This window comes from Hipposideros armiger, unplaced genomic scaffold, assembly GCF_001890085.2.
Source record: "Hipposideros armiger isolate ML-2016 unplaced genomic scaffold, ASM189008v1 scaffold_157, whole genome shotgun sequence".
NCBI lineage: Eukaryota > Metazoa > Chordata > Mammalia > Chiroptera > Hipposideridae > Hipposideros > Hipposideros armiger.
The window spans coordinates 2,699,177-2,723,996 of NW_017731507.1; the positions used below are offsets into that span (position 1 = coordinate 2,699,177).

Here is a 24,820-nt window from a genome sequence, read left to right on the forward strand (position 1 = left end):
ATCACAGGGCAGGTGATGAAGTAGTCTCTGGTGAGAGGAGGACAGAGGAGGGGGTCTATTAATGTTAGGTGCAACTCTATGGACAACTGTGCCAGGTAAATGCGTCTGCCATTCAAGGGTCCCTTGGCCACCAAACCCCTGCACAGGCCTGCCGAGAGCACGCACCGTCCTGACACTGCCCAGCTGGCCCCACTGCTGGCTGGCTGGAGGAGCCAGGGGCACGGCGCTTGGGCCAGGCTGGGTGATGGCCAGCCGTGATGGCACACGGCCTCTTTGGGCCAAGAGGCCATGGGACAAACGTCTCCCCAGAATATCAATTTCACTTGAAGATATGGAAGCAAAACATTTCATGGTAAAATAAATGCAACATACTATGGAGCAGAATACAAAAGAATTGTGTCTTTTGAAAGGCAGAGACCTCAAGGATACGTCATACGTGTGATACCTCAACCGGGACACCCCACTCGCTAGGGGACATTTGGGAATGTTTGAGGGTGCTCTGGGTTGTCACAGCTGGAGGTGGAAAGGTTTCTACTGGCATCTAATGGGTAGGAGCCAGGGATACTGCTAAACATCCTCTAATACCCAGGACAGCCTTCAGCCCCCAACAGAGAATGTTCCAGCCTAAAATGTCAACAGGGAAGAGGTGGAGAACCTTTCTTTCGATTCCCAGTTTCACATCCTCTGCCCCTGTGGGGTGATGCGGATACATTTCAGAAGCACCAGCTTATAACAGCGGGGTCCTGCTGTGGCAGCGCACGGCGGTGCGCTGACGGAGGGGCAGGCCTGGCTAGAGGCAGGCAGCACTCAGCTGGCCTTGGGCCCACCAGGCTGTAAACCAACTCAGTGCCCCCTGCATCTCCTCAGCTGAGAAACGGAGCCCATGGGCCTTGCGGAGACTTTATAACGACCGAGTCTGATAACACCCATGAAAGTCCATCAATGCAAAGGGCTGCCCAGCCCCCTTCCCTGGTGATTGAGACGAGCACTTTGAGCCAGCCTGTAGGGCAGCGTGAATGTTGTCAGGACAGGCCCTAAAGTAGGGTGCGGTAAGCAGTGAGGGTCTGGAAGGGCCGATAGAGGTAGGCGTGCTCCATGGTCCCCCTGAGGGGTGGGGAACAGGCCTGTGGAAGTCACACACTCTCACCGCCAAGGAGAATGGAGGCAGGGAGGCCTACGGAGGCCGCTGCCGGAGCCTGGCCGGGAGAGGAGGAGGCCCGGAGCGAAGGGAGGACTGGCCCGGCCTCCTCAATGAAGCCCTCCTTGGTTCCCTGTCCTCTCTCGGACCTCAGCTCATGCCCAGAGTACAGATTGTCCTCCAAACCAGTTAAAGGTAAAGATGGGGCAAGAACTGAGGTTTCTGAACTCTAGCCCTGAGCTCTTTCTACAATATAGATCTAAGCCAGTCCAAACTTGGTTATGAGTCTCTCAGGGTCCAGATGCTTGGGCATCTGTGAGTTCCCAGGGTCCGTCCAGGGCTGGGCAATAGGAACAGCTGTTGGGTGTTTGGTTTAAAGCTGATCTGTCTGCTAGAGGGAAAATTAAAGCCTTTCTGGCCCCCACGATCCCAGCGGGCAACACAAAGGTTTATTCTGAGCTAATGACCCTCCGCTTAGAAGCCACAGGCTCCTGGGTGGAGAGGCCAAGCTGAGCGGTGGGTCTCAGCACCCTTCTGCCTGCCCCTTCCCAACAGACTCAAGTTCAGCAGAGGCCTCTGGGTCTTGGCTCTGGCTCTGTCCCCAAGGACAAAGCGCAAAGGCAGGCGTGGACCTCCCTGAGGAGAGGCAAGGAGTTACAGGATGCTAAAACCGCCCGACCACATTCTTCAGGCTTGGAGGGGGCGCCCTGCCAGACAGACAGAATGTCAGGGAGCCTGTGCGGGGCTCAAAGGTGACAGAGACCTTTAGTTCCCACTGTGGTCTCGTCCCCAGGGCTCTCTGCAGGCAGAGAGAACTGGGACCCTGACTATTTCTTGATTCCATTCAAGCCTCATTTCTAGGCACTCATATAAAACACAGTTCTTGGCCCCAGTGAGCCCGCCATGGACCAGGAGGAAGGCTAGTCCCGCCAGTGCAGTAGGGGTGGGGACAGTGCTGAGAGAGAGGGCTGTTCTGGGGACCGATTGCAGAACCTGTGGGGGAGGGGGATTACCTGTTGACCACTCATGGGGTGGGACAGCCAGGGCTGACTTCCCCAAGAGTGGGAGGCTTGAGGCAATGAACTTGAGCAACAAGACACATAAGCTGTGAATGCAGAAACAGCACCCCTGGGCCAGGGCTGCCTGGCCGTCAGGGGCCCTGGCTCTACTCCTGTCTGGGGTGTGACATCAGGCACAAAACCCTGTCTAGGACTCAAGCCCCATGTGTAAGGTGGACTCTGGCTGCACAGTGGAGTCACCTGGGGAGCTTTGAAAAATACAGATGCTTATGGGGCTTGTGTGTACCCCACTCTTTGATTGCTCGCCACGTGGTTCTCCTGGACAGCCAGGGTGGGGCCCGCTGGGTCCTCTCCGCTGAGCCAGGCGCAGCAGGCTCTGCGTCAGCATTCGCTGAGCAGCTGCTCGTGGGCACAGAGCATCCAACAGGTGCCTCCGGCAAGCACTTTGTGCCCACCGAGGGCACAAGCACCGCTGAGGGAAGATTCGGGTCAGCCTCATTTCCCCCACCGTTGGGTAGTCACCCCAGGCTGTGGACTGACGGAACGATGCAGAGGAAAGTGTGCGCACCAGGCTCCCACGCCCTCAGTTCTCTTTCACGATCTGGGCGTCGCCTGGGCCCACACCAAAGTGGAGCAGCAGGAAGCCCCGATCTCACGCTCTTACCGGGTGGCGTTCTCCAAGGCCCGGGAGAAGGTGGCGTAGTCATCCGCCGAGTGCTCCAGGGAGTAATACCACGTGGCAGCAGCCTGCACTCCGGCATCCGGGTCTTCACCTCCCAGGGAATTCTGCAGCGCTTGGTAAAAGGCTGTTTTGCTACTGGTCCGGCCTTGACTTTCCTCAAATTGCTGGAGAGAGAGAGAGAGAGAGAGAGAGAGAAAGAGAGAGAGAGAGATGAAAATGTCCCCATCAGACCCTGAAAGGCTTGAGGCAGTATCCTTCAAACTCTTCTGGAATGTTCTCTCTATGAAGCAGTGGGACCTGGCACTAAGCTCGGGGGGCACTGGAGCCAGAATGCCTGGGTTGGAACCCCAGCTCTGCTCATTGTAGCTGTGTGATCTTAAACCAGTGGCTGTACCTCTCTGTGCCTAGTTATCCCCACGTGAAAATGGACAAAATGGGAGTGCCCTCCATGCAGGGCTGTGGTGAGAACCAAAAGGGTCAACACACATGAAGTACTGAAAACGGCGCCTGGCGCTGAGTCGCTGCTTGGTGGGCGGGAGCCCCCCCTGCAAGCTGATAACAGGCCGCACACCTGTGCCTGGCCCACTTCGCCTCCCTTAGCCAGTTTGTCATCTGGTTTCGTTAGGACAGCTAACTCCAGTTTCATCCACTGACTCAATCATTCAACATAGGGGTGCTTTCTGTACGCTTTCACAGCGATAACCACTCTTCATTTCAGCCAGGGCCCACAGGCCTGGGAAAACAGCTGTGCACGTGCTGATGGAGCTCCCTGCTCTCGTGTGCCTCGTGTTCTAGTGGGAGGAGATGGAAAATAAGCAAATAATTACACAGTTCATCAGGGGACAGGTGCTATGAAGAGAAACAAGGCAGGGTGACAGGGAGACAGCGGGCGTTATTTTATGTAGGATAGTCAGGGAAGGCATGGGGTTCTCTGGGATGTGTGTCCAGATGGAAATACATTTTCCCTCCCTTCTTTCCTTCCTTCCTCCCTTCCTTCCCTCCCTCCCTCCCTTCCTTGCCCTGGCACCCCTGCTGTCTGCACAGGGGCAGTCCAGTCAGGGAGGACAACTCCTTCCTCAGGATGCTGTGTCCTCATTTCTGAGGACAAGGGGCGGCAGGCTGTCAGAGACATAGATCCTGAGAGGCCCAGATCCCTCGGCCCTCGTCTGCTCCTGTGATGTGTGTTTACAGATTTCTAGGCTTTTATATCAACAGTGAAACATGCTTATCAGGGTGCCCTGGCATGTTTAGATCATTTCTCTAAACACTTCCAAGCATGCAGGACCTGTGATTACAAATCAGGGAGTGGGTGTGAGCAGTTAGCAGCACCTCCCAGCTGAGGCATTCTCTCCGCCGATGCTGCGTGGCTCCCGGAGAAGAAACTGGACCCGTGGGTGGGATAGTGGATCAAAGGCATGTCCAGAGGCTTCAGGGGAGATGAAGAAGGCAGAGCAGGAAGAGGTGTGCAAAGAGAGCTTCATTTTAATTCTAGCTAGAGCGTGTGTTCCTTGGGAAAAGATTTCAAGCAAATACGGCACAATACTGAAGTCTGTTAAACCCAAATAGTGAAAACCTGGATATTCATTATGTCAGAGACCTTCCAATGGTTTCGATCATGATCTATAGTAAGAAAGACATTTTATACATACACACACACACACACACACATATGCACACAGAGACACACGTACACACAGACACATACATGCACACACAGACACATGCATACACACATGCATGCACACACAGACACACATAAACACAGACACACACATGCACACACACATGCACATATGCACACACAGACACACACATGCACACACACAGGCACATGTACACACACAAACACACACATGCACACACACAGTGCACACACACACATGCACACACACAGACACGCAGGCCTGACATGACGCTCATGGAAAGTGCTCATACTTGCGTTCTTACCGTACATGACGCATCTGATCATTTCCACTCTATCCTATCCTGTCTGTTCCCAAATGCTTGGCTGCAATCTCTTCAGTAGGTTTCACAGCCTACTAAAACTGTAGGGGTGCAACTGCGGTATATTATCCTCTGTACTTTACTGAGTTTTTGGAATAGTTCAGAACAAAAATGATATTAGTAATCGTTTGCATATCTCCCATTATTGCCAGATATTTAACAGGAGTATTCCTCTGAAATATCAAAATCATTGCATAGAATTACTGCCAAATTCCAATGCAAAATGCATATGAAGGGTTTAGCACAGCTCTGGGAACATGGGCAACAGATGTGATGAATATTATTAACCAGGCTCCAGGCTAGGGCAGGGGCCCTGTGTGCCCTCCAGATGCTCTGCTGTCATTGCCAGAGGTACTGTGTGGCTGAGGGGACACGCAGTGCTCAGTATGGTGCCAGGCACCTAGCAGGTGCTCAGTAAATATGTGTTGGGCAAATGAATGAAGGAGTTGCTGACCTTTGTAGAGGTAATACACACTGGAGGCTACGAATAGAATTTCAAAGTCAAACCTCTTGGGTTGAAATCCCAGAGTTAGAAAGACCTGGACTTGGATGTTAACTTTGCCACTTATTAGATGTGTGACTTTGGGCAAGTGACTTAACCACTCTGTGCTTATTTCCTGATCTGAAAAATGGACACAATAATATTACCTTGTTCATAAAACCATCATGAGGTTGAATGAGATGATACCCTGTACGATGCCTATCGTTATTGTTACTGGATATTTGTAGATTCAACCTTGTGCCTGGTTCACAGAGACCAAGGAAGCCGTGTCTTAGAGAGAGGCCTGAGCGGTACTTGTCCCATTGGCTGTGACTCCAAACCTTTGGAACCCACCTTCCACATCACGGCTGGACCATGGTCAGCCCCACCTAATGGACAGAGCCTCCTTCATGGGTTCTGCAGACACTCTTTCCACGATTAGGCGGCTTTTCAGAGCACCAGGACACCAAGCCTGGCATGGCAGGAAGTGCCTCAAACGTCAACCAATCTAGACAGCTCCACAGCTAGGGAGCTGAAGGGAGCGACCCGGTGTATGCTTCCATGAGCTTGCGGTGAGTTCCACATTTGAAGGGAATCTGAGCGGCTGAGACCCGCTGGGGAGCGGCCTTGTCCACTGGCCAGTATTTTGGAGATGGCTGGAGGGGGGACCCAAGCCCCCAGGGGCCTGCAGGGATGGAAATGGGACACTTTTTCAGCGAGACCCACATCTCCGTTCTTGGCAAGGACCAGAGCACAGATGCTGCTGCTGGTTTAATTAGAGAGTTGGCAGGAGGGACTGGGGCCACCACGTGACTGCCAGCGCTGCCTTCCACAAGCTGTAATTACAGGCGAGATCGGCCTCAGAAGCGGGCTTGCTGCAGGCGGGGTTTCATTAGGGGCGGCCCAGAACTGGCACGTCCTCCGTGTGTGTGTTGAAAGGCCTGCCACTCACAAGTCCTACAGGAAAAATGACAGTCCCTTGGAAACACTTAGAGACGATGGAGGGTCTCACTGTTGCCTGGAATGCCTGTGGTCTAGTGGGCGGAGAGTGGCTCTGGCGTTTGAGAGGCCTGGGTTCAAATCCAGCTCTGGTGTGTGACCTCAGGAGACGCACCACCAATCGATAAATTTGGTCAGTGAACATTCATGTCTGTGGCCTGGGGTTGACATTAGAGTCAAATGAATTGGTGATTATCAAGTGGCTGACGCACGGGCAACTGTAAATATTACCTCTCTCTCCCCTCTGGTCGGTAAATTGTTAAAAAAAAAAATGTCCTTGTCCAGTTTGGGAGATGTGATGAAAAACACTTTGCTACAGAGTCTTTCTGCTTCATTCACTATCCATTCAACAAATTTTTATCAAGTGTCATGGAGGACGGAGAGGAGGCAGAGCTGAGCAGCGGGTGTGGCCTCACCCCGCTTTTACTTCAGGAGGGACCAGGAGAAGGGTCTTTCATTGTGGTTCACAGCTGCCAGAGATGGAGGTCTACAGGAGGAGGGGCAGAGCAGGCTGTCTGCCGGGCATCCGTAAGTTGGTGTCCCCAGCCCTGTGGGGCCCCAGTGAGGACCCCTCCAGCCACTGCCTCCTTCTCACTGGCTCCCTCTCTTGTCACACCAATCACATGGTTCAGCTGAAACCGCAGAGATCCCTAGGGCTCTCCCCACACCTGCACAGCCCCCTCCTTCTCAGGGAATTCGCCCATCCTGAGCGAGTTCCCTGAGACCCTCTTGGACCCAGAGACCCTCTTTCCAGCCAAGAGAAGGAAAGTTCCGCCAAGCAGGGTCTCTATCTGCCCGCCTCTGTGTTCCCAGCCCAGGGTGTGCACTCCGGGAGCATGTCCACCCACCCCGCCCCCACCGGCTACCCTCACCAAGGCCACTGACGGCCCCGGTGACCCACCCCAGCCCACTCTGAGCTGTTTACCACTCGGCTCAGTGAGCCTCCCATCTCCTTTTCCCTAAACAGCTCTGTCTCAGGCTCACTTCTAGCACTGCTTGTGCTGTCTTTTAACTCTTAACACACTTGTAAATGCTGAGGCCCCTCAGTGCCACCTCTACCCTCTTTCCCCCTTCTGTCCATGGATGCTGTGAGGCGCTACCATTTTCTCCCTTTGCTTCAACGACCACCTGTGAGTTCATGATCCCCAAATCTTGCTCCAGCCTGGCCCCCGGCTTGCATACCCAAAGGTCTCCCACCTTCTAGGGGCCTCTCAGGTCCCTCACACTCAACACGAGCACAGTCTAACTTCACCAGCTTCGCATGTTCTATCTCGCCTCCAGAGCTGTCTTCCCCTTCCATTTTCCTAGCCTCAGTGACGAAGACCAGTGCTCAGTCACCTGATTAAAAAAAAAGATGCTTCCTGTTTCCTTCCGCATCCCCATTTCCTGCAACGTTCTGTTGTACCCCAGGCCTGTTGACTGTCCTCCTGAGGCCACGCTAACCCACTCCTGCCCACTCCTTCTTCCCTACCCTGGCTCCTGTCTTCGTCATCTCTCCCCATGGTGGGGCAGAAACACGCACCCTGATTGTGGCCGGCGGGGCTTGGGGAGGAGTGCTTTGTACACAGAAGATCCTTAATTACTTTACACACTGGTCACTCTCCAGGTTACGCCAAATGGTTATGATGTCATAGGTCTGAGGAGAGACCCAGGGCAGGACCCCCAAAGGAAAACCAGGCAGCCTCTCAGGATTCACCCGATTCTTGGAGGTCTAGATGGATGGAGGGATGGATGGATTAATGAATGTCCCCAGAATTCTCTAGAGCCCTGAGGTAGGTGGAGACGCAAATACTCCTTTGTTTATTTAATGGGCATAAATGAAAGACCCACTGTCAGCCAGCAACTGTGGATTCAAAATCAACATGACACAGATCTTCCTGGGGGCAGAGAGAGTGACGTTGGAAAGGCAACTTGTCAATGAGCAAAGTGCCCCCATGAGAAGTGGTTGGGTGTTTGCGTCCAGGGGAGATGACGGCGCAGTGGAAAGAAGGTGGGCTTGGGACGCTCGATGACCACTTCCTCCTTCCTCACGCTCCCCTCGGCCTCCTCTGATCGGCCTTCCCTTCCCCTCACTCAACTGAAATGGCCCTTATCAAGGTCACCCGGGACCTACATACATCCTCTTAAGTCCAGTGGCCAGATCTCTGCTCTCATCTGACACCACGTTCACTGACATCCAACGCTTGACCTCTGCTTCCTTTTAGAAGCTTTCTTTCCTTTCATCTAAGTGACATCAAATTTTCCTAGATTTCTTCCAAACCTGTATCTACAGCTGTGACTTCTCTCCTGAGCTCCCAACTCCTATTCCCTACTCCCAGGCCAGGATACATCCCGCCTCTGATCATTTCTCATCGTAATCATGTCTCTAACCCTAACTTCACTTCTGCACTTGCTCCCTGGGCCTCACAACCTGGTGTAACCTGGCCTCTACTTCCTTTGTTACCTTTCCATAGTCAATTTTCCCTAGAGCTGCCAGAATGACCTCTTTAAAAAAAATAAATCAATACAGTCACTTCCTAGCTTAAAATATTCCAATATCTGCCCAGTGCAAGTAAAATCAAATCACTTTTCTAATGGCCAGTGAGATCTCATCAAACATGTCACTCTAACACATCCAACTTCCTCTCCCACCGCTTTCTCCATTATCCCCTGGGTTTCCTGGCACTCTGGCCTTCTCTGCCCCCCAAACAAGCGCTGCCCCAGGGCCTTTGCACTGGCTCTTCCCCAGAGGCCCCCGTAGCTGGCCCTTCTCATCCTTCAGGTCTCAGTCCACAGTCATCTCCCTGGCACCCTTGCTAAGGGACTGTTCCCCATTGCATTACTTCCTCTCCTGTTACCATTTCGTTTTCTTAAGATCTGAAATTCAGGTCTTTTTCAAGACCTGAAATTCTTAATTCATGTCCTTACAAAGCATTGTCTGTGCTCTCTCACTGGAACATAAACCCCACAACTCAGGAGCTTTATCTGTCTGGGTGACAATTTTCCTCCAGATCCTGGAGGAAAGTCCCTTAATAAATATGCACTGGATATGCCCAAGAATAAATATACAGATGGCTTCTGCATCTACTACTTATTATTATGGGTGTGAAGGACGGAGTGGCCGACTTCTCCATCGGGCACAGCAGGCCCAGTGCCTGGGCCCACCACAACTGTAGGGGCCCATGACAATATTTTCCTTCTAATTTTTTTTTAAAAATCATAAATAAATAAATAAATAAATAAATAAATAAATACTATATAATAATGAATCCAGCCTGACTGACATTCATCTTTTACCAATGCCATAAGTAATAAATATAATTTAGTGAACAGTAAATATAATTACTGCCCTTACCAATGCAGTAAATAGTAAATACAATTTTTCCTATTTTGGGGGGCACGCGTCAACCCTGCTGATCCTCAGCTTTCTCTGAACTGAGAATAAACCCCACCTGGCAGGGCCACGGGGACAATTAGATGAGGTGACCCGCGGAAGCATCTGCTCTGTTCACCATGTGCTCGGGCAGCCCAGAGCCAGGGGACCGGACAGGGTCCCGCGGGCGTTGGGAACTGCCCCCGTGGCCTGCAAGTCCTCTCAGAACACAGCAGGAGGCAGGCAGGCTTGCTCTCACCGTGCCCACGTGAAGGATAAGAAACTGCATCTCACTGGTTCAGCAACTTGCCGGAATTGTGTGGCTGAAGCAGGGAATTGAGATCCATTTTCTGGCTTCAGGTCCTGGGCTGAGCCTCCCGGGTCAGACCCTGATCCCCCCACACACACACACACACCCCTGAGTGAGGGGGATTTGGTGCAGCAGCGCCTCTTTTCAGGAAATTGTGTGTCCCCGCTGGGACTCCTGCATGGTCCTCTGCTATAATCTGTCACCAAAGGCTTGATTTTCCTGTGCTGGGGCTGGTGCCAGCGCCTACGGCTGCCAGGTGCTGCTTTCCAACTCTCAGACGGGCGGGCAGCCCTCCCCCTCCGCACCCCGCAGGGCCCCCACTCCACCTGCTTGTGGACCAGGCCAACTCCTGGCCGAGCTCCGGGGCAGGCGGCAGTGGCGACGTGCTGTTTCTGATTTGTCTTGCCTTCCTTGAAGATGCTTGTGCTTGGAGGGGCAGGCAGAACATTGCATCTTGGAACAAATCTGCTTTTGATCATGCAAATTAATGCCCGGTTAATGTAGACAGACTGTCAATTTCACCAGTTAGGATGAGAGAGAGAGAGAGAAAAGGGGGGGAAAAAAATCTCACCACAGTGACTGATGAAGAATTGCAACGGAAAGCAGCTACTTCAGAGAGCAAGCTCATTCTCCAAGGACGGAACCTTTCCAGGCATCTTGGGCGGCACTGATGCCCCACGGGTATGTTGTTAACTTTGCGGGTGTCAGTAGGACTCCTTGGGTGGGCCACAGCTGGGTGGGATGGAGCTGAGCGAGGGTCTTTCCCGGACTCAATGGAAGCCCTACCCCCCCACTGCCTTTGGTCTGTGGGAATTTGGTGGCTCTGAGATGACAGGTGGGATTAAGGGCAGCATGGGGGGCAGGGACAACTCCTGCCTCTCCGGTGACGTCCCCCTGGAATCTGGACCACGTGTGTTGGTGGCTTGGGCTCTGATGGTGTTGATGTTGGGTTGGCATGAACAGAAAGCATGCGCGCACATGTGCGTGAGTGTGTGTGTGTGTGTGTGTGTGTGTGTGTGTGTGCGCGCGCGTGCACGCGTGCAAGTGTGTGTGTCTGCCACGATTTGGAAAATTGGTCTCAGGTCAGGCAAGGTGACGCAGTGATTGTCTGTCCTGTGTATTCCTGCTTTCTGTGGGTAATTCTCTGGATCGGGGACCAGAGCTCCGGATACCAATCATAATAGTACAGCTGAAGAATGAGGTGAAAAACCAATATTGATGGAGCACATCCTATCTGCCAGACGCCGATGGCTGTCTGAATCCTCTCAACATCTTAATGAGAAGATTCACTAATAATCCCGATTTTGCAGATAAGGAAAGTGGGGCTCAGGCTCTGGGGAACTCAAGTGCTCTTGATTACCATCCAAGGACACCCAGAACACTGTCCCTGCTCTGTTGACAGATGGCTGGGGGGGGGGGGACCTGGTCAGTGCCTTCATCACAGTGTCACTCCTGTTGGCAGCGCCACTGTGTGTCCAGTGACCCCTCTCCCACGACTGCCCTCTGAGGTCCTGCAGTAGGACGTCCATCTCTCCATATAGCAGGTATCAAGCTGTATTTCAGTTATTTACTTTAGCTCATTGTCTATCTCCTTACCTAACTGTGAGCTCCCTGAGGGCAGATTTAATTTGTGCTAAGATAATACCCTAAATACCGAGCAGGGTGTCTGGCACAGAGGAAGTGACCTCATTACATGTTGCATGACTAGAGAAACAGGTCTCTGTGTTAGAAAACATGTTTGGCACCCTGTGCTAGCTGGGAGTGGTGATTTTCTGCCATTGATACATCCTGAGTCTCAGCACGGACGGAGCAGGAGGGGCTGGGCTGATATCAAAGGAAAAGGGGATGCCTGGGACTGAGGCCTCAGGGATACACCATCCTGGGCTTCCCCTCAGCTCATGGTGGTTGGACCCAGGTGCAATGGAGCCTCCTGAGGGGAAATAGAAAAACCTCCAGACCTGACTCTAAATACACATCATGAGCGGGTTGAGAAGAGGGAAGGTGACCCGCAGGGCAACCACGAGCAAGATGGTTTGAAATAAAAGAGAAATTGACACTGTCTAGAGGGCAGCTGGTAGCCTGGTTTCCACGTGTGTGTCCACACGGCCCCAGTGCGGCTCTGTGCTGGGCAGGGTTCTGAGGGTGCCTCTGGGCTATCATCACATCTGGTGGGACACAGGTGGTGCTAGTGTCTGGACCATCTCTGTTCTAGAGTTTAGCGCATGTGGGGTCCTGAGCAAAGCACCCCATTTGGAGCCACAGGACCTGCCGTGGAGACTTGGCTTTGCCAATGACTAGTGAGATGACCTTGGGACAATCATGGACCTTCCCGAAGCCTGTGACTTGCTTAGTACAATGGTGTTCAATGCTGGTTCCTGAGTATCCGCCTCACAGTGTTATGGTTGAGATAACCTAAGAACGTGGAGGGGAACTGCAAAGCCCTTTGCACAGAGTGGCCCTATTCGAGCTGCATTTTGTGCACATGCATGTGCCCAGTACATTCATCAGTGGAGGGAAGGCCTGGCTTGTGCTGTAAAAGGGAGGGGATGGCTCTGGAGTTGGGAAGAGCTGGATCTGAATTCTGCCTTTTCCTGACCTGTTGTCCCGTCTAAAAAATAGTGATAATTATTCCGGCTTCATAAGGTCATTTGGGGATGGATTATTTCATTGAAGACTCCTAGGTTGCATCCCGACGCATGGTAGATTCCCTATAATTTCATTATTTCAACCTAATAAAGATTCACTGAGCCCTTCCTGTGTACCAGACCCTTTCCCAGGAACCAGAGATAAAGTGGAAAGCAAATTAGATAAATGGGGCTCACATGCTAGTTGAGGAAGAAATATAATAGACAAACACACAGTAGTGTGTTGAGAGGTGTGAGTGCTGAGGATGGGGAGAACGCTAAGGGGGTGGGGGAGAGAATGCTGGGGACACGGCTGCCCTTCCCCTCAGAGCAGTCGAGCAAGTTCTCTTTGAAGAAGCAGACCCTGAAGAAGGAAGTGAGGCAGTGAGTTACTTGGAGAGGAACATTCTAGAAGAGGAACATCAAGTGCCAAGACTCTGAGGTGGGGGTGTGCTCTGCGTAGCTGAGGAACGCCCAAGAGACCAGCTGGGATGGAGCACAGTGAACTGGGGTGGGGAGGGGGGGTACAAGTAGGTGGCGTCAGAGAGCAAATAGGGGCCACATCGGGCAAGGCCTTGGAGGTCATTGGAACGGCCATGGCTTTGACTCCGTGAGATGAGGCCCCTGGAGGGCTTTGAGTAGAGGAGTGACATGGCCTGACTTCTACTATAAAGGGGTGGCTCTTGCCACTGCGGTTCCCACAGATCACAGGGGCAAAGCCAGAAGCAGGGAGAGAGTTGGGGGTCATTACAAAATCCTGGAGAAAGATGATGGCACGGGTCAGAGTGATGGCAGAAGATGTGGTGAGAAAGGCCGGATCCTGGCTGCATTCTGAAGCGAGAGCCAACCAGGTTCGCTGGTAGAATGTGGGTCGGATGGGACACAGCCGAGTCCAGAGTGACTCTGGTTTGGAGCCCAAGCCTGCAGAAGCGCGAGTTGCTGTTTATTGAGATGGTGAAGACAGCGGGAGAACCTGCTGATCGGGGGGCCAGGGCAGATGGGGAATCCGCAGTTCATTCGGGATGTGTGCAGAGTGAGAAGCTATGAGACACCTAAGGGAAGATGTCAAACAGGCCATGGACTAAACCAGCCTAGAGTTCAAGGAGAAAGCCCAGGCAGGAGGCATAGAGTTGGGAGATGCCAGCATGTCAGGGCAACGAAAGTGTGGCGTGGCTGCCACTCTGACCACGAGCACTTCCCCCTTCCTCTCAACTGTCCCCATCAGCACCTAGCTGAGATTCCGGCAGGACACGGACAAGGCTCACAAGAGTGGCTCGAAGGCCACATAAGTGCGTGTTCCCAAGAGGATGAGTGGAGAAGGGAGGTGAGAGAGGAACAGTCTTACCAATAACAAATGTGCGGAGGGAGCACCCCTGGGCCTGGGGTTTGGATAACAGCCGTGAAACATAGCTGGGTGCTGCTCTGCCATGCCCTCCCAGCAGTTTCCCCATTCTGGACCTGAAGGCACAGTCTCCCAGCCACGTCCTGGTGTGGCCAGGGAGCTCCTGTCCGCAGATACTAGTTTGCTTTGCAAATAGACCAAGGAAACGTCTCCTTGAAAGCCTCAGAGGGAAACACAATGAAAGGAATAGAAATGCAATGCTCCCTGGACGTAGCCATGTGGCTGGAGGGACTCAGAAATTGAGGACAGAGTTGGTAAACTCCCAAACAGCTGCTGGGAGAGGACCAGGAAAGACCAAGGTGGCCATGTGACCAGGCAACCCTCTTAGAACGGGGTTGGCATAATCAGAAAGTGCAGACTTGGGCTGCCCCCTGGTCAGCCACAGCCCCAAATCTGCCATACGAGCGCCCCCTCTCCCAGCCCCTGTGGATGGCTTTTCCGCTGCCCTGGGAAGGTAGGGGACACAGCTGCCAGCGCCCGCTCCCTCCTGCCTGCCTCAGATGATCCCCAGGCTCCTGGGAACGTAAAAGCAGTTTTTCCTCTCTTTCTAAAAGTCAAAGATGGTGGGGATAAATTTTCAGTACATGGTCTGAAAAATCAGAGCTGTGAGGATATAATTGCTTCTGCGCAAAGATTCCCACATCCTTCCCCATGAGGCAAGGTGAGATGAGGCATTGCACAGAAAGGGTTCAGGGCAGGTCCTTCCATTACGCCCAGGCTGGAGGGCGTTGTCTCCAGCGTGGAGCCCGGCAAGGCTGCAGCACAAATGGGAGAACATTTGCTTCCTTCTCATCTCATATTCGTTTCTTTCTCATGCTTTGAATTTTGTGTTTGTGTTTGTTTTTGTTTTTATGAATGTGTTATAATAATTCAGCATATTACTACAGGAGTACACATGTATGTAATTCATACTTCAATGACTCGACTTGTTATTTTTTAACTGATGAGGGGCTCGAGCAAAGGTAATTTGAAGACCCCCTATTTTAGAGAAGAAACGCCGGGGGCTAGTGGTGAAGAGCCGCATCTTTTCAGCACTTCCTGGGTGGTTAGTCTGGTTCATTAATCCAGTTGCAGCCCCTTCAGGTAAGGCTATGTTATAGGCAAGTGCCCAGCAGAAAAATGTACATGGATCAGAGGCAAAAGTCCTTTCTTCAGGGCTGTAGGTCAACTGGACAGGAGCTAACAGTGACCAAGTTCTATGACACCCCCCAACACACATGCACACACATGTACACACACACACACAATCTCTCTCTCCCCATATACATACTCACAAATATATATGCATATATGTTATAAATGACACACACACATATGTGTATGTAGCAATAGCAGTACTATAAAGCTTGTAACGTTCTTTCTCACACTGCCACACCTCCAGAGACAGCCAGTGGTAATTGCTTGTTGCGTATCTTTCTACACTGTGAACCTTTCACAGGAGTCACAGAATTATACACATTTACATATTTGCAGCTAGGGACACGTTGGTTGGGTTTTAAAATAGGAATGCTGCCTTAATTTCACATTCCTCTGCATTCTTGGTTTTTGTTCCCTCCGTCTAACGACACATCGCAGGCATTCCCCAAGCCGGCAGGGACGTATCTAGTACGTTCTTTCCACCTCCGGCATAATATTTAATAGCTTGTGTGTATCATAATTTATTCAGCCACTTCCCTGTTAATGGACATTTGAGTTGCTTCCAATGTTTGCCACAGTAATTAACACCGTGATAAACACCCCGGTTTTACCTCAGGTCCAAGTGACACTTGTGTTGCTCTAAGATAGATTCTGCAAAGTGAGATACCACCCGAGGGAATAGAGCCATCCAAGAAAGTGTAAGATCCGTTTGCATTAATGATTTTTTTGTTGCTGTTGCTGTTAATTCCAGTTATACTGCCTTATATTTGATAGAGCCGGGCACAGGCCCGTGGCGAGTGTGTGTGTCCTCACAGTGCTTCATGCAAGGAGAGGTGGGTGTGCTTGGTTCCCTCCAGGGTAAGTCACATCCTAGTGAGGGAGATGGCGCCTGGCCAGAGAAGGAGTGTGTGTTCAGGCAGATAAATGGCCTCACAACTTATTCCCACTTCGCTGTGTTGACAACAAGCCACGTGAAGCTGCTCTTGCCAGGTGCATGGTGCCCGCTGCCTGGGTAAGAAAACCAGTGTGGAAGGCTGGTGGGTGGGTGTCCCTGCCCAGACTGGGGGACCGCGCCTCTTCATCCAGCTGCTTGGCCTTCTCCCAGTCTCAGTGGAACAAGCCTCCTTCATGGCACAGGGGTCTCCATGGCCTGGAGCCCTGAAGCTACTACAGAGCCCCTTGGTGGGCCTCTGTCCACTCTTTCCCACAGGGATGCACCCACAGATGCAACTTGTGCCTGTGGCTGGGTCTGGGCTGCTGACGATCTGAACCCCATCCCCCATCACCACCTCCTATGCTCCTTACAGAGGCTTTGCACACAGCAGTTTTCCAGCACCCGTTTTGTAAACGCGTGAGTCAGTGAGTGAGTGACTCTCGACCAAGGGCAGACTTTGAGGACCAGGACCAGAGCCACTCCCATGGGGCCTCTGAGACCTCTGCCCTGCCTACCTTCACAGCCTTTGCTCTGCTGATGAGCCCGTCGTCCTGAGAAGTCCCGAGGAGCAGATCGACCTGTGCCCGTGGAGACCTCCGCAGCGCTCTGGCTGGAGTCTCTCGGAGGTACTGCCCATCGACCACGGGACCCCAGTAGTGGAAAGGGCCACTCACAGCCAGGAGCTGCATAGGGTGCAAAGCGACGCCACTGTTTATATGGATTTTATCCTTTTTTTAAAAAAATGGTACTGAAATAATCAATTGCAATGCTTCACTAATAAGGTCTTAACCATTAGGAACACCAATGCTGGTTATCTATCTGGGGCTCGATTGGGAAATCAGAGTAAAATGGCCAGAACAAGAAGCAGGCCAGACACCAGGGGACAGTGCCAGGGGCTGGAAGGTGAACCTTGCTCTGAGCAATGGTTGGTCGCCAGGGGAGCTTGCCAAAGCCTCCCTGCAGAGGTGACAGCCGGTCCACAGAGAGGAATGGGTGAGCCTGCGCTTGTAGGTGCGTGAGGCAGAAGGAGGCATCGATCGAGGATGGGGTGGTGGCCAGAGGCAGGATATGACAGGAAAATGCATCCATTCTGGCCACCATCCAGTTAGCTCGCAGTTAGGGGACTGAGGATCAGACCCACTCCAGGCCTGTGAACCGAGGCTCGTTGCTGAAGGAATCAAGCTATCAGCTCAGATGACAACTGTTAGTGTCCCCTTTATTAATGTCAGGGCCAGCCAGGGACTGTGGGCTGTGAGCAGGACCTTCGCAGGCAGGAAAAGGGGGCACACAGCTGCTCTTTCTAAGGGGGCGGGGTGGCCCAACTCCATTGCAGCATGCCCGTAAGGTTCAATACGTGTAGCTGTGACCTGACGAGCGTCACCACAGTCCCAGCACATATCATTTCATTTTATTCTCTTACTGTATAAGGCCCACATATTATTACCATTTTATAGATAAAATGCCAAGTGCACTGACACCCATTGGCCATCAGTACCCAGGCATGGTCCATTACATACCGGGTCCATGCAAGCCCTGGGGACCTGGGAGTGTGCAACCCAGTGCCAGCTGGTCATCGACCTACTGTGTGGCCCTGGGTGGGTCACGTCTTGTTTGTAGGCCTGGTTTCCCACTTGTAAAAGATCAGAGAATGTCGCTCCCCACCCTGTTGGGGACAAGTGCCCACCTTGGTCTGGGCATCATTGAGGACGTTGGCGGGCTTCTCGCGGAGGCAGGTCACCATTTCTTGGACAGACGAGGTGGGGCAGCTGACCTCCTCTGCCAAAGCAGCTGCCTGCTGCTGAGCCCTCTCCTGGCTGATGACAGCAGCGGGGGACAGCACGGAGCCACCCTGGAAGAGGAAGCACACTCAGGGCTGATAATCAAGATCGCCTTCTCCCAGCTCAGCCCAGAGACCTCAGGCACATCATGCCTGGGAGTCCCCAGACCCTTCCTGGAGAAGCCACAGGCATTTGGGAAGTCAGGGCCGATCAATATCCTCAACATGCTGTGCGATCGTGCATGAGTGTCCCGTGGCCTGTCTCCTCACCTGTGGAATGAGGGCCCCGGGCAGGGTGATCTTCAGTCCTGGCTACGAAGTAAAGTCACATAGAGATGCAAAGGGCCGATGGGGACTAAACAGGGACAAAGATCACAACTGTCCTCTGGGAAGAGAACTCTGCAAAAGGTGGGACCGCACCCCACCCCCCCCTCCTGGGGACTCCTTAAACAGCAAGCTTTCCTGGCTTAGTTAAGGCAGATGTGGACTTTAAAACAGAAGCCCACCTAGAAAATGTTGGATACACAGTCGCTGTGAAAATCAATCGTATCAGCAAAATCATTGTAAGTCTCTTAAACTTTCAGGTTGTTGGGAGCATTTCCTCTCTAAGAGAGTAGGTGATGGGAGCCAGGTTCCAAAAGGAAGTTAAGAAACATGAGAATTGAAAGGGGAAAAAAAAAAAAAAGGCACGTGAGGTTCAGTATCTTGCCCAACATCACCCAGCCAGTGAGCGACAGAGTCAGGGCTCCAGTCCAAGCAGCCTCCCTCCGGCCATGCTGCCAGCCCCACGCTGTGCCATGCGTAGTTTTACATCCAGAACGAGACAGCGTGTCCTGGAGCTGAACTGTACCCTCTTAATCCAGCATCAAGAGAGCACTGATCTGGCTGACTCCATTCTAGGTCCTTCCCTGAGCTAAAAATAGAAACCCAAAACACCAGAAACGCAGAACTGTTTCCTTAAACATGAAATGGGCACGCCGGAGGGTGCCGCTCTCCCTGGGCTGATAAGGGGATCGTTGACGTAAGACAGAGGAAAATGTTCTGGAAACTGTAAAGTGAGGTGCCCACGCTCATTGGTGCTGTTTCCCATGCTGTAAACAAGACAGCAGCGAGCAGCCCCGTCCTCCTGGGGTGTTCAGCTGGGCGTGTTTCCTGGAACAAGGGAGCCCATTCCAGCACTGGGTTCTGTAAGGTTCCAGGAGTCGGGTCTGAAGGGTCACGGTCAAAGCAGGGGTGGAGCAATGAGAACAGCTGTCCTGGGGTGGTATTGGGAGGGGTGGACACAGAGGGCAGAGGGAGAGCCCAGGGCCCAAGACCGGTCATGTCCACAAGGAGCGTCAAAGCTCTGAATCCCGGAAGCTGAGGCAGCACGCTCCCGACCTAGCTTACAGCTCCACACACGGTGGCTTCACGTTTTCCTCCTGGGAACACGGACACAGAGGTGGCGATGCCGTGTAACCCCTCTAGGCTGAGACGGCTGAGCATCACCAGCGCTAGCTAACTCCATGGAGCGTTTCAGTGTGTCCTCAGCACTGCACAGACACTAGCTCACTCAAGCCTCCCATGAGGCAGACGACATTACCAGTTTTTAGATGCAGGGTTAAGACACAGAGAGGTGAGTGACTTGCTCAAGATCACAGGGCTAGGAAGAGACAGGGACAAGATCTGAACGTAGGCGGCCAGGCTCCAAGGCCAAGTCCTGAGCCACTCACTAGTCAACCTTTCATACACCTGATGGGTGTTGACGAAAGATGGTGGTGCTGTTATCGCTGTTACTCCTACTTAGCTGTCAGGTCCAAGGAGGGACCTTGAGGCCAGAGTCAGAGGAGAGGCTGGACAGCCTGAAGCCAAGCCGGCAGCATGGCGGGGTGGATCCTGACATTGTCACAACGCATCTAAGAGCTCCGAGCTGCTCAGAGCTGCTCAGGCCTGGCAGCCTGATCTACAGACTCAAGAGTACAGGGTTTCCTGTCCTCAGTCCGTTTAGATGAGCTCAGCGTCTCCCGCCATCGGCTGGTTTGCTGCAGGCTTCCTGCATTGCTGATCTCCAGCCAGCGGCATGCTCTGAGCTCCAGCTCCAGCAGCTGTCAATAAGGGAGAGTCCCAGGCTCATGGTGAGAGTCAGCAGCAATGAAAATCCGACGCCCAGCTAGCCCAAGCCTGGGGAATTCAGCAACGGTGACAACAAACAAGGGTCAAAATGATTTAGCCCTACTGTGGTGTCCCTGTGCCTGTGGGGGTATCTTTCCAAGGATGAGGGGGGCAGCTTTTGTGAGATGTGCTGTGTCTTGAGATGAAACACATACACACACAAACACACCCCTCAAGGTATTCAAAGTCAGAGCCCCATGGTCTAGATGGTGAACTGAGCTGCAGGGTGCTGAGGTGGGGGCCCTGAGGTGGGGGCCCTGAGCCTGGCTTCGCCCACAGTGGGGCCGTGGGGAGAAGTGGATTTGGGGATGAGAACCCTCTAATGCTGTCAACACCATCTATAGCTATAAAAAGCCAGAGTTCCTGATACGGTGAGGAAGTGGTTAGCGGCGTGGGTTACACTGATACTGCATGACGGCTTAGAGAACTTTCCTCTCAAAGTGTTTTGTTTTAATCAATCTTTCTGAAAGAAACCTGTTTCTTCATGGAAAATCAGTAGTTAAACAAGCCAACAGCAGCTTAGCCCTCACTTGAAAGCGCTTGGTTGGGGGAGGAGGAGGTGCTGTGCAGAGTTGTGCAAACAGCAGGGGCTTTGGGGCAGAAGCACCCGCCTCCAACTCCAGCCCTGTCACTCACTGAGGTGACCCTGGGCATGTGATTGACATCTGGGGCCTCGATGTTCTCATCCGTGAGTGGGAATGATAACCCGTCGGGAGAATGCACAGAAGATGGGTGGTGTCCTCTGCACAGGGGGTGGTGTAATTCATATTTCTGTTGGAGCTTTGGGGGCTCATGAGACCCCCCCTAGAGGGCCTGGAGGAGCCAGTCTGCTCTGGCTGCCCAGTCACACTAGCAGTCCCTAATCCCTGGGCCAGCGCTTTATCTAAATCTGACCTAGCTATTAAAGGCAATGTGTTTCCGCTTGGTTTTTGTTTTTTCTAACTTTAAAAATAGTGCAGGGAAAAACCGCAATTGCTGACCACCGTTTTTTCTCCCTGGAGCCTCTGAACATGGTAAGGTGCCTTGACCTCAGTTAGCCACAGAATGAGGTGACCTCAGTTAGTCACCGCAGAGCCAGAACTTGCCCCTGTCCAAACACACATACAGACACACACTGAAAGCACACACACTCACACAGAGTCACAGGCAGAAAGACACACACACACAGAAACACATTCACACACACACTCACACACAGTCACAGGCAGAAACACACACACACAGACACACACACACAGTCACAGGCAGAAAGACACACTCACACACACAGAGTCACAGGCAGAAACACACACATAGTCACAGGCAGAAACACACACACACGCACACACGCGCACACACACTCACACACTCACACTCAGACTTTCTTGAAACGGGCACCCCAGAGTTTCTCAGGAGAAGCTGCTCACGGGCCTCCCATGAGGAAGTCACTGACCACAAAAGCAATAGGGGCATTCCTGGGACAAACGTGGACATCTCAGGAGGGCCCCATGGCCCTTTTTAGGGGGTCACTGAGGGGGCTCTGGGCAGTCCCTCCAGGAGGTCCCTTCCTAGCGTCCCTCACATGTGGATTTCCCATCTATGGGGGGATGGTGACGTTTACCTCATGGGAAAGAGGGGAGGGGTGGGAAGCTCAGTGCCCCGTGGGCGTCATGGGGAATCAAGGAGCGAATTCATGCACAGCCCTTCCAAACAGTGCCTTGTACACAGACATACTGATGATGAAAATAATTATCATTCAAATTCTTGTTTTTACCATGGCCTAAATAGTCCCTTAATTAACCCCCTCATTACAAAGCAGGCTGACAGGTAGCAAGTCCCTTGGAGGCATGCTCACACTCACGTCTGCCTTTTGAAACACAGACTGTCCCCAGCAGGACACAGGCACCAGCGGCCTGAAGATGAGGCTGTCCATCTCCAGGGTCAAGAGAGACCCAGGAATCCTCCTGCTTTGAGAAGTCAGAGGGGGGAGATTTCTGAGCACGAGGGGCCCAGAGGAGGCAGCACAGAAGTAGGATTTGAGTGGACTTGGATGGGAGGAAATGGTTGGAGGAAACGGAGATTAGCAGCCACTCCTTGGGGAGGGGACTGAGATGGCAGGTGGGTTCCAGGGCCTGATTGCCCAAAGGAGCTGCGCGGAATAGGAGCTGGTCCTAGGCATCCCAGCATCCCCAGAGCAGGGTCTGGAATTCAGGAGAATATGTATTGAGTGAGTCATTGACTATGTGAGTGAGGGCATGGATGGATGGATGATGGATGACGGATGAGCTGAGTAATCCTCCTGAGTGAGGAGAGGCATTTGCATAGAGGAGCAGTGAGCAATAAAGTTGAGAGGGCATTAAACTCAGCCTATGCAAGATGCAATTTAGAGGGTGGCAAACCCCGGGACACAGAGCAGGTGTGTATCCCACAGGCAATGAGGAGGCAGCAAAGGCTTCTGAACGGGTGTTACCGGAAGTGTTTTGTTTTGGGGTTTTTTTGTTTGTTTTTTAGAATGTCACTGAGTCACTTGTATTTACATGCATGGCACAGAGCTCTCAGCAAACGCCTGAGCACGGAAGCCTCCTGAAGAGGAGCTGCTGATGGCAGAGGTCAGGATGTTTATTCCTTCACCCCCAGGCCTAGCTCAATGCTTGCACACAGTAGGCCTTCACTAAAAAGTGGTGAACAGGATGGAATTGAAGTGCATGGGGTGAATGGGAGAGGCAGTGTCTGAGGCAGGGAGCCCAGCGGAGGGCAGAGGGAGGAGACATGAGCCAGGAGGTCACTGCCACTGCCCTGCACCAGGCCCTCCCCCGGGCACGGGCCCACTTCCGGCAGCTGCCACCGGAATATTGTAGACACGCTGAATTGGGGAATACTCCTGAGCAGCCAAGACAGCTCAGAGAGAACTCTGAAACCTAAAGCAGAGAGAGACGTTTTTAAAAAGCTGCCATCCATCCAAGCTAGTGTTCTCTTTAATGTTTTCGACACTGAAATCATCTTTTCTAGATCCCAGCAAGCATGAGCTTTACTCTAATTTGTAGCACTTCAGTTTTGGCAAAACTTCAGTCAGAGGGATGATGGCACAACTTTCATCTTGAAAGTCTGGTCTCAGGGTGAAGAGGCGCACTTGCCCCGTCTTCTTCTCCTTCTCGTCCCCTTCCCCCTGCTCAGCTCTCCCCCCTCCCCCACTCCTTCTCTTTCTTCAGAATCAGCACTTCTTGGTTTCTTAGAGAAAACCCAGGGAATTCAGATGAGAGGAACTGAGGTGTCACTTAGCCCTTGCTGATGTCCTTTGAGTGTCAGCTGAGGTGGTGCTTTGGCCCTGAAGGATCTTAAAAGCAGGTCCAGATGCAAATCCTAGCCTAGGAGAGCAGGTGGCACGAAGGAGGCTCAGTGAGTGCCCTCCTTCTGCTATGGAGACGTGGGTGCATGTGTGTGTGTGCGCGTGTGTGCGTGTGTGCATGTGCGTGTGTGCGTGCGTGCGTGTGTGCGCGCGTGTGTGTGCGTGTGTGTGTGTGTGCGCGTGTGTGTGCGTGTGCATGTGTGTGTGTGTGTCTGTGTGCGCCTGCCTGCCAGCCTTGCTGGGAGAGGCGTAGGAAACGGGCTGCGTGAGGCATCAGCGCTGAGCCTGGGGCAGAGCAAACATTCTACCGACTTCCATTGTGGCCCCTCTTTTTAGTTCTGTTCATCCTGCTCATAGAGTCAGCCGGCCCTTCACTGGCTGACTCTACATAACTGTTCCCTTTAAAACTCTGAAGACAACGTCCAGCGTACAGAAGTGGGGCTGCTCTTTGTAAATCATGGCTGATGGTAGGAAGCAAAACTTGCAGGAACAACAGGCAGCCTGGTCTCTCTGTAGCACAGGGACCTGAGCATAAGGCAAGGTGTCACACCTGGACGCTTCCCCCGTGCTGTGGGGTGCTGCCTGAACCCTCCTGAACCACCCCCCAACCTCTCTCCACTGCCACCTTTCCACCTTTAAATTATATACAATTTTAAGGGAAGTGGGAGAGAATTAAAGATTTATAAAGTACCTTTTAAGAGCCAGGTCACTCATGCACGTTTTCTCACGTGATCCCCACAACCACCCTATAAGTATGATTTAGCCCCACAGGACAGGTGGACAGACTGAGGCCCAGAGCGGGGAGGTTATTTGTTCAGGGCCTTGGGACTGAAGGCAGCAGAGCCAGGGCTACAGAGTGTAAGCTAGTCCCCCTGCGTTGCACTACCTACCGCTGGAAACACGATAATTATGCACATCACCCAATCCTTGCTTCCCACCCACGCCTGAGTGGCTGGCGGGTGGCGACTCATAAACAAGAGTCTTGCAAGGGTGGCCAGGACCGCGAGAGGAAAGCAGGGAGAGCCCGGCTTCCCCCAGGGCAACAGGCTGACACCGCGGCTCCAAAAGATACGTTGCAATGTCTGCAGCCTGAAGGAGCCACGTCGACACAAACTGGAATCCTCCCTCTGTCGCTTTGCTAGGCATTTACAACCACACCGCATTCTCCTTCCTATAGAGCTCTCGCTTATACGGTCTCATTGAAATACCCACAACCGCCTTACGAAGTAGGAAGAACCGATATTATTTGAAAAGAAAATGCACTACTTAGTTATAGCACCACCACCCCCTTATCGGTGGTGGGTACGTTTCAGGACCCCCAGTGGATGCCCAAAGCAGTGGGTACCACTGAACGCTACGTATACTGTATTTTTTCCTAGACAGACCTCCTACCTTTTTCCGCTTAAAGGAAGCACTTTATATTTCCCAATTGCCAGCATCACTCTTGCATTTTGGGGCCATTATTAAGCGAAACAAGGGTGACTT

The 24,820-nt window shown here is 52.5% G+C and overlaps 1 protein-coding gene across 1 annotated transcript in view; it reads right to left on the minus strand.

Annotated features, from left to right (window-relative positions):
• TG (thyroglobulin) overlaps positions 1-24,820 on the minus strand; it is a 256,235-nt gene that overhangs the window by 23,887 nt on the left and 207,528 nt on the right. The window contains 4 exon segments of the mRNA XM_019651274.1: positions 6-27; positions 2,822-3,003; positions 16,598-16,765; positions 17,767-17,931. Of these exon segments, the coding sequence (XP_019506819.1) occupies positions 6-27; positions 2,822-3,003; positions 16,598-16,765; positions 17,767-17,931 (537 nt within the window).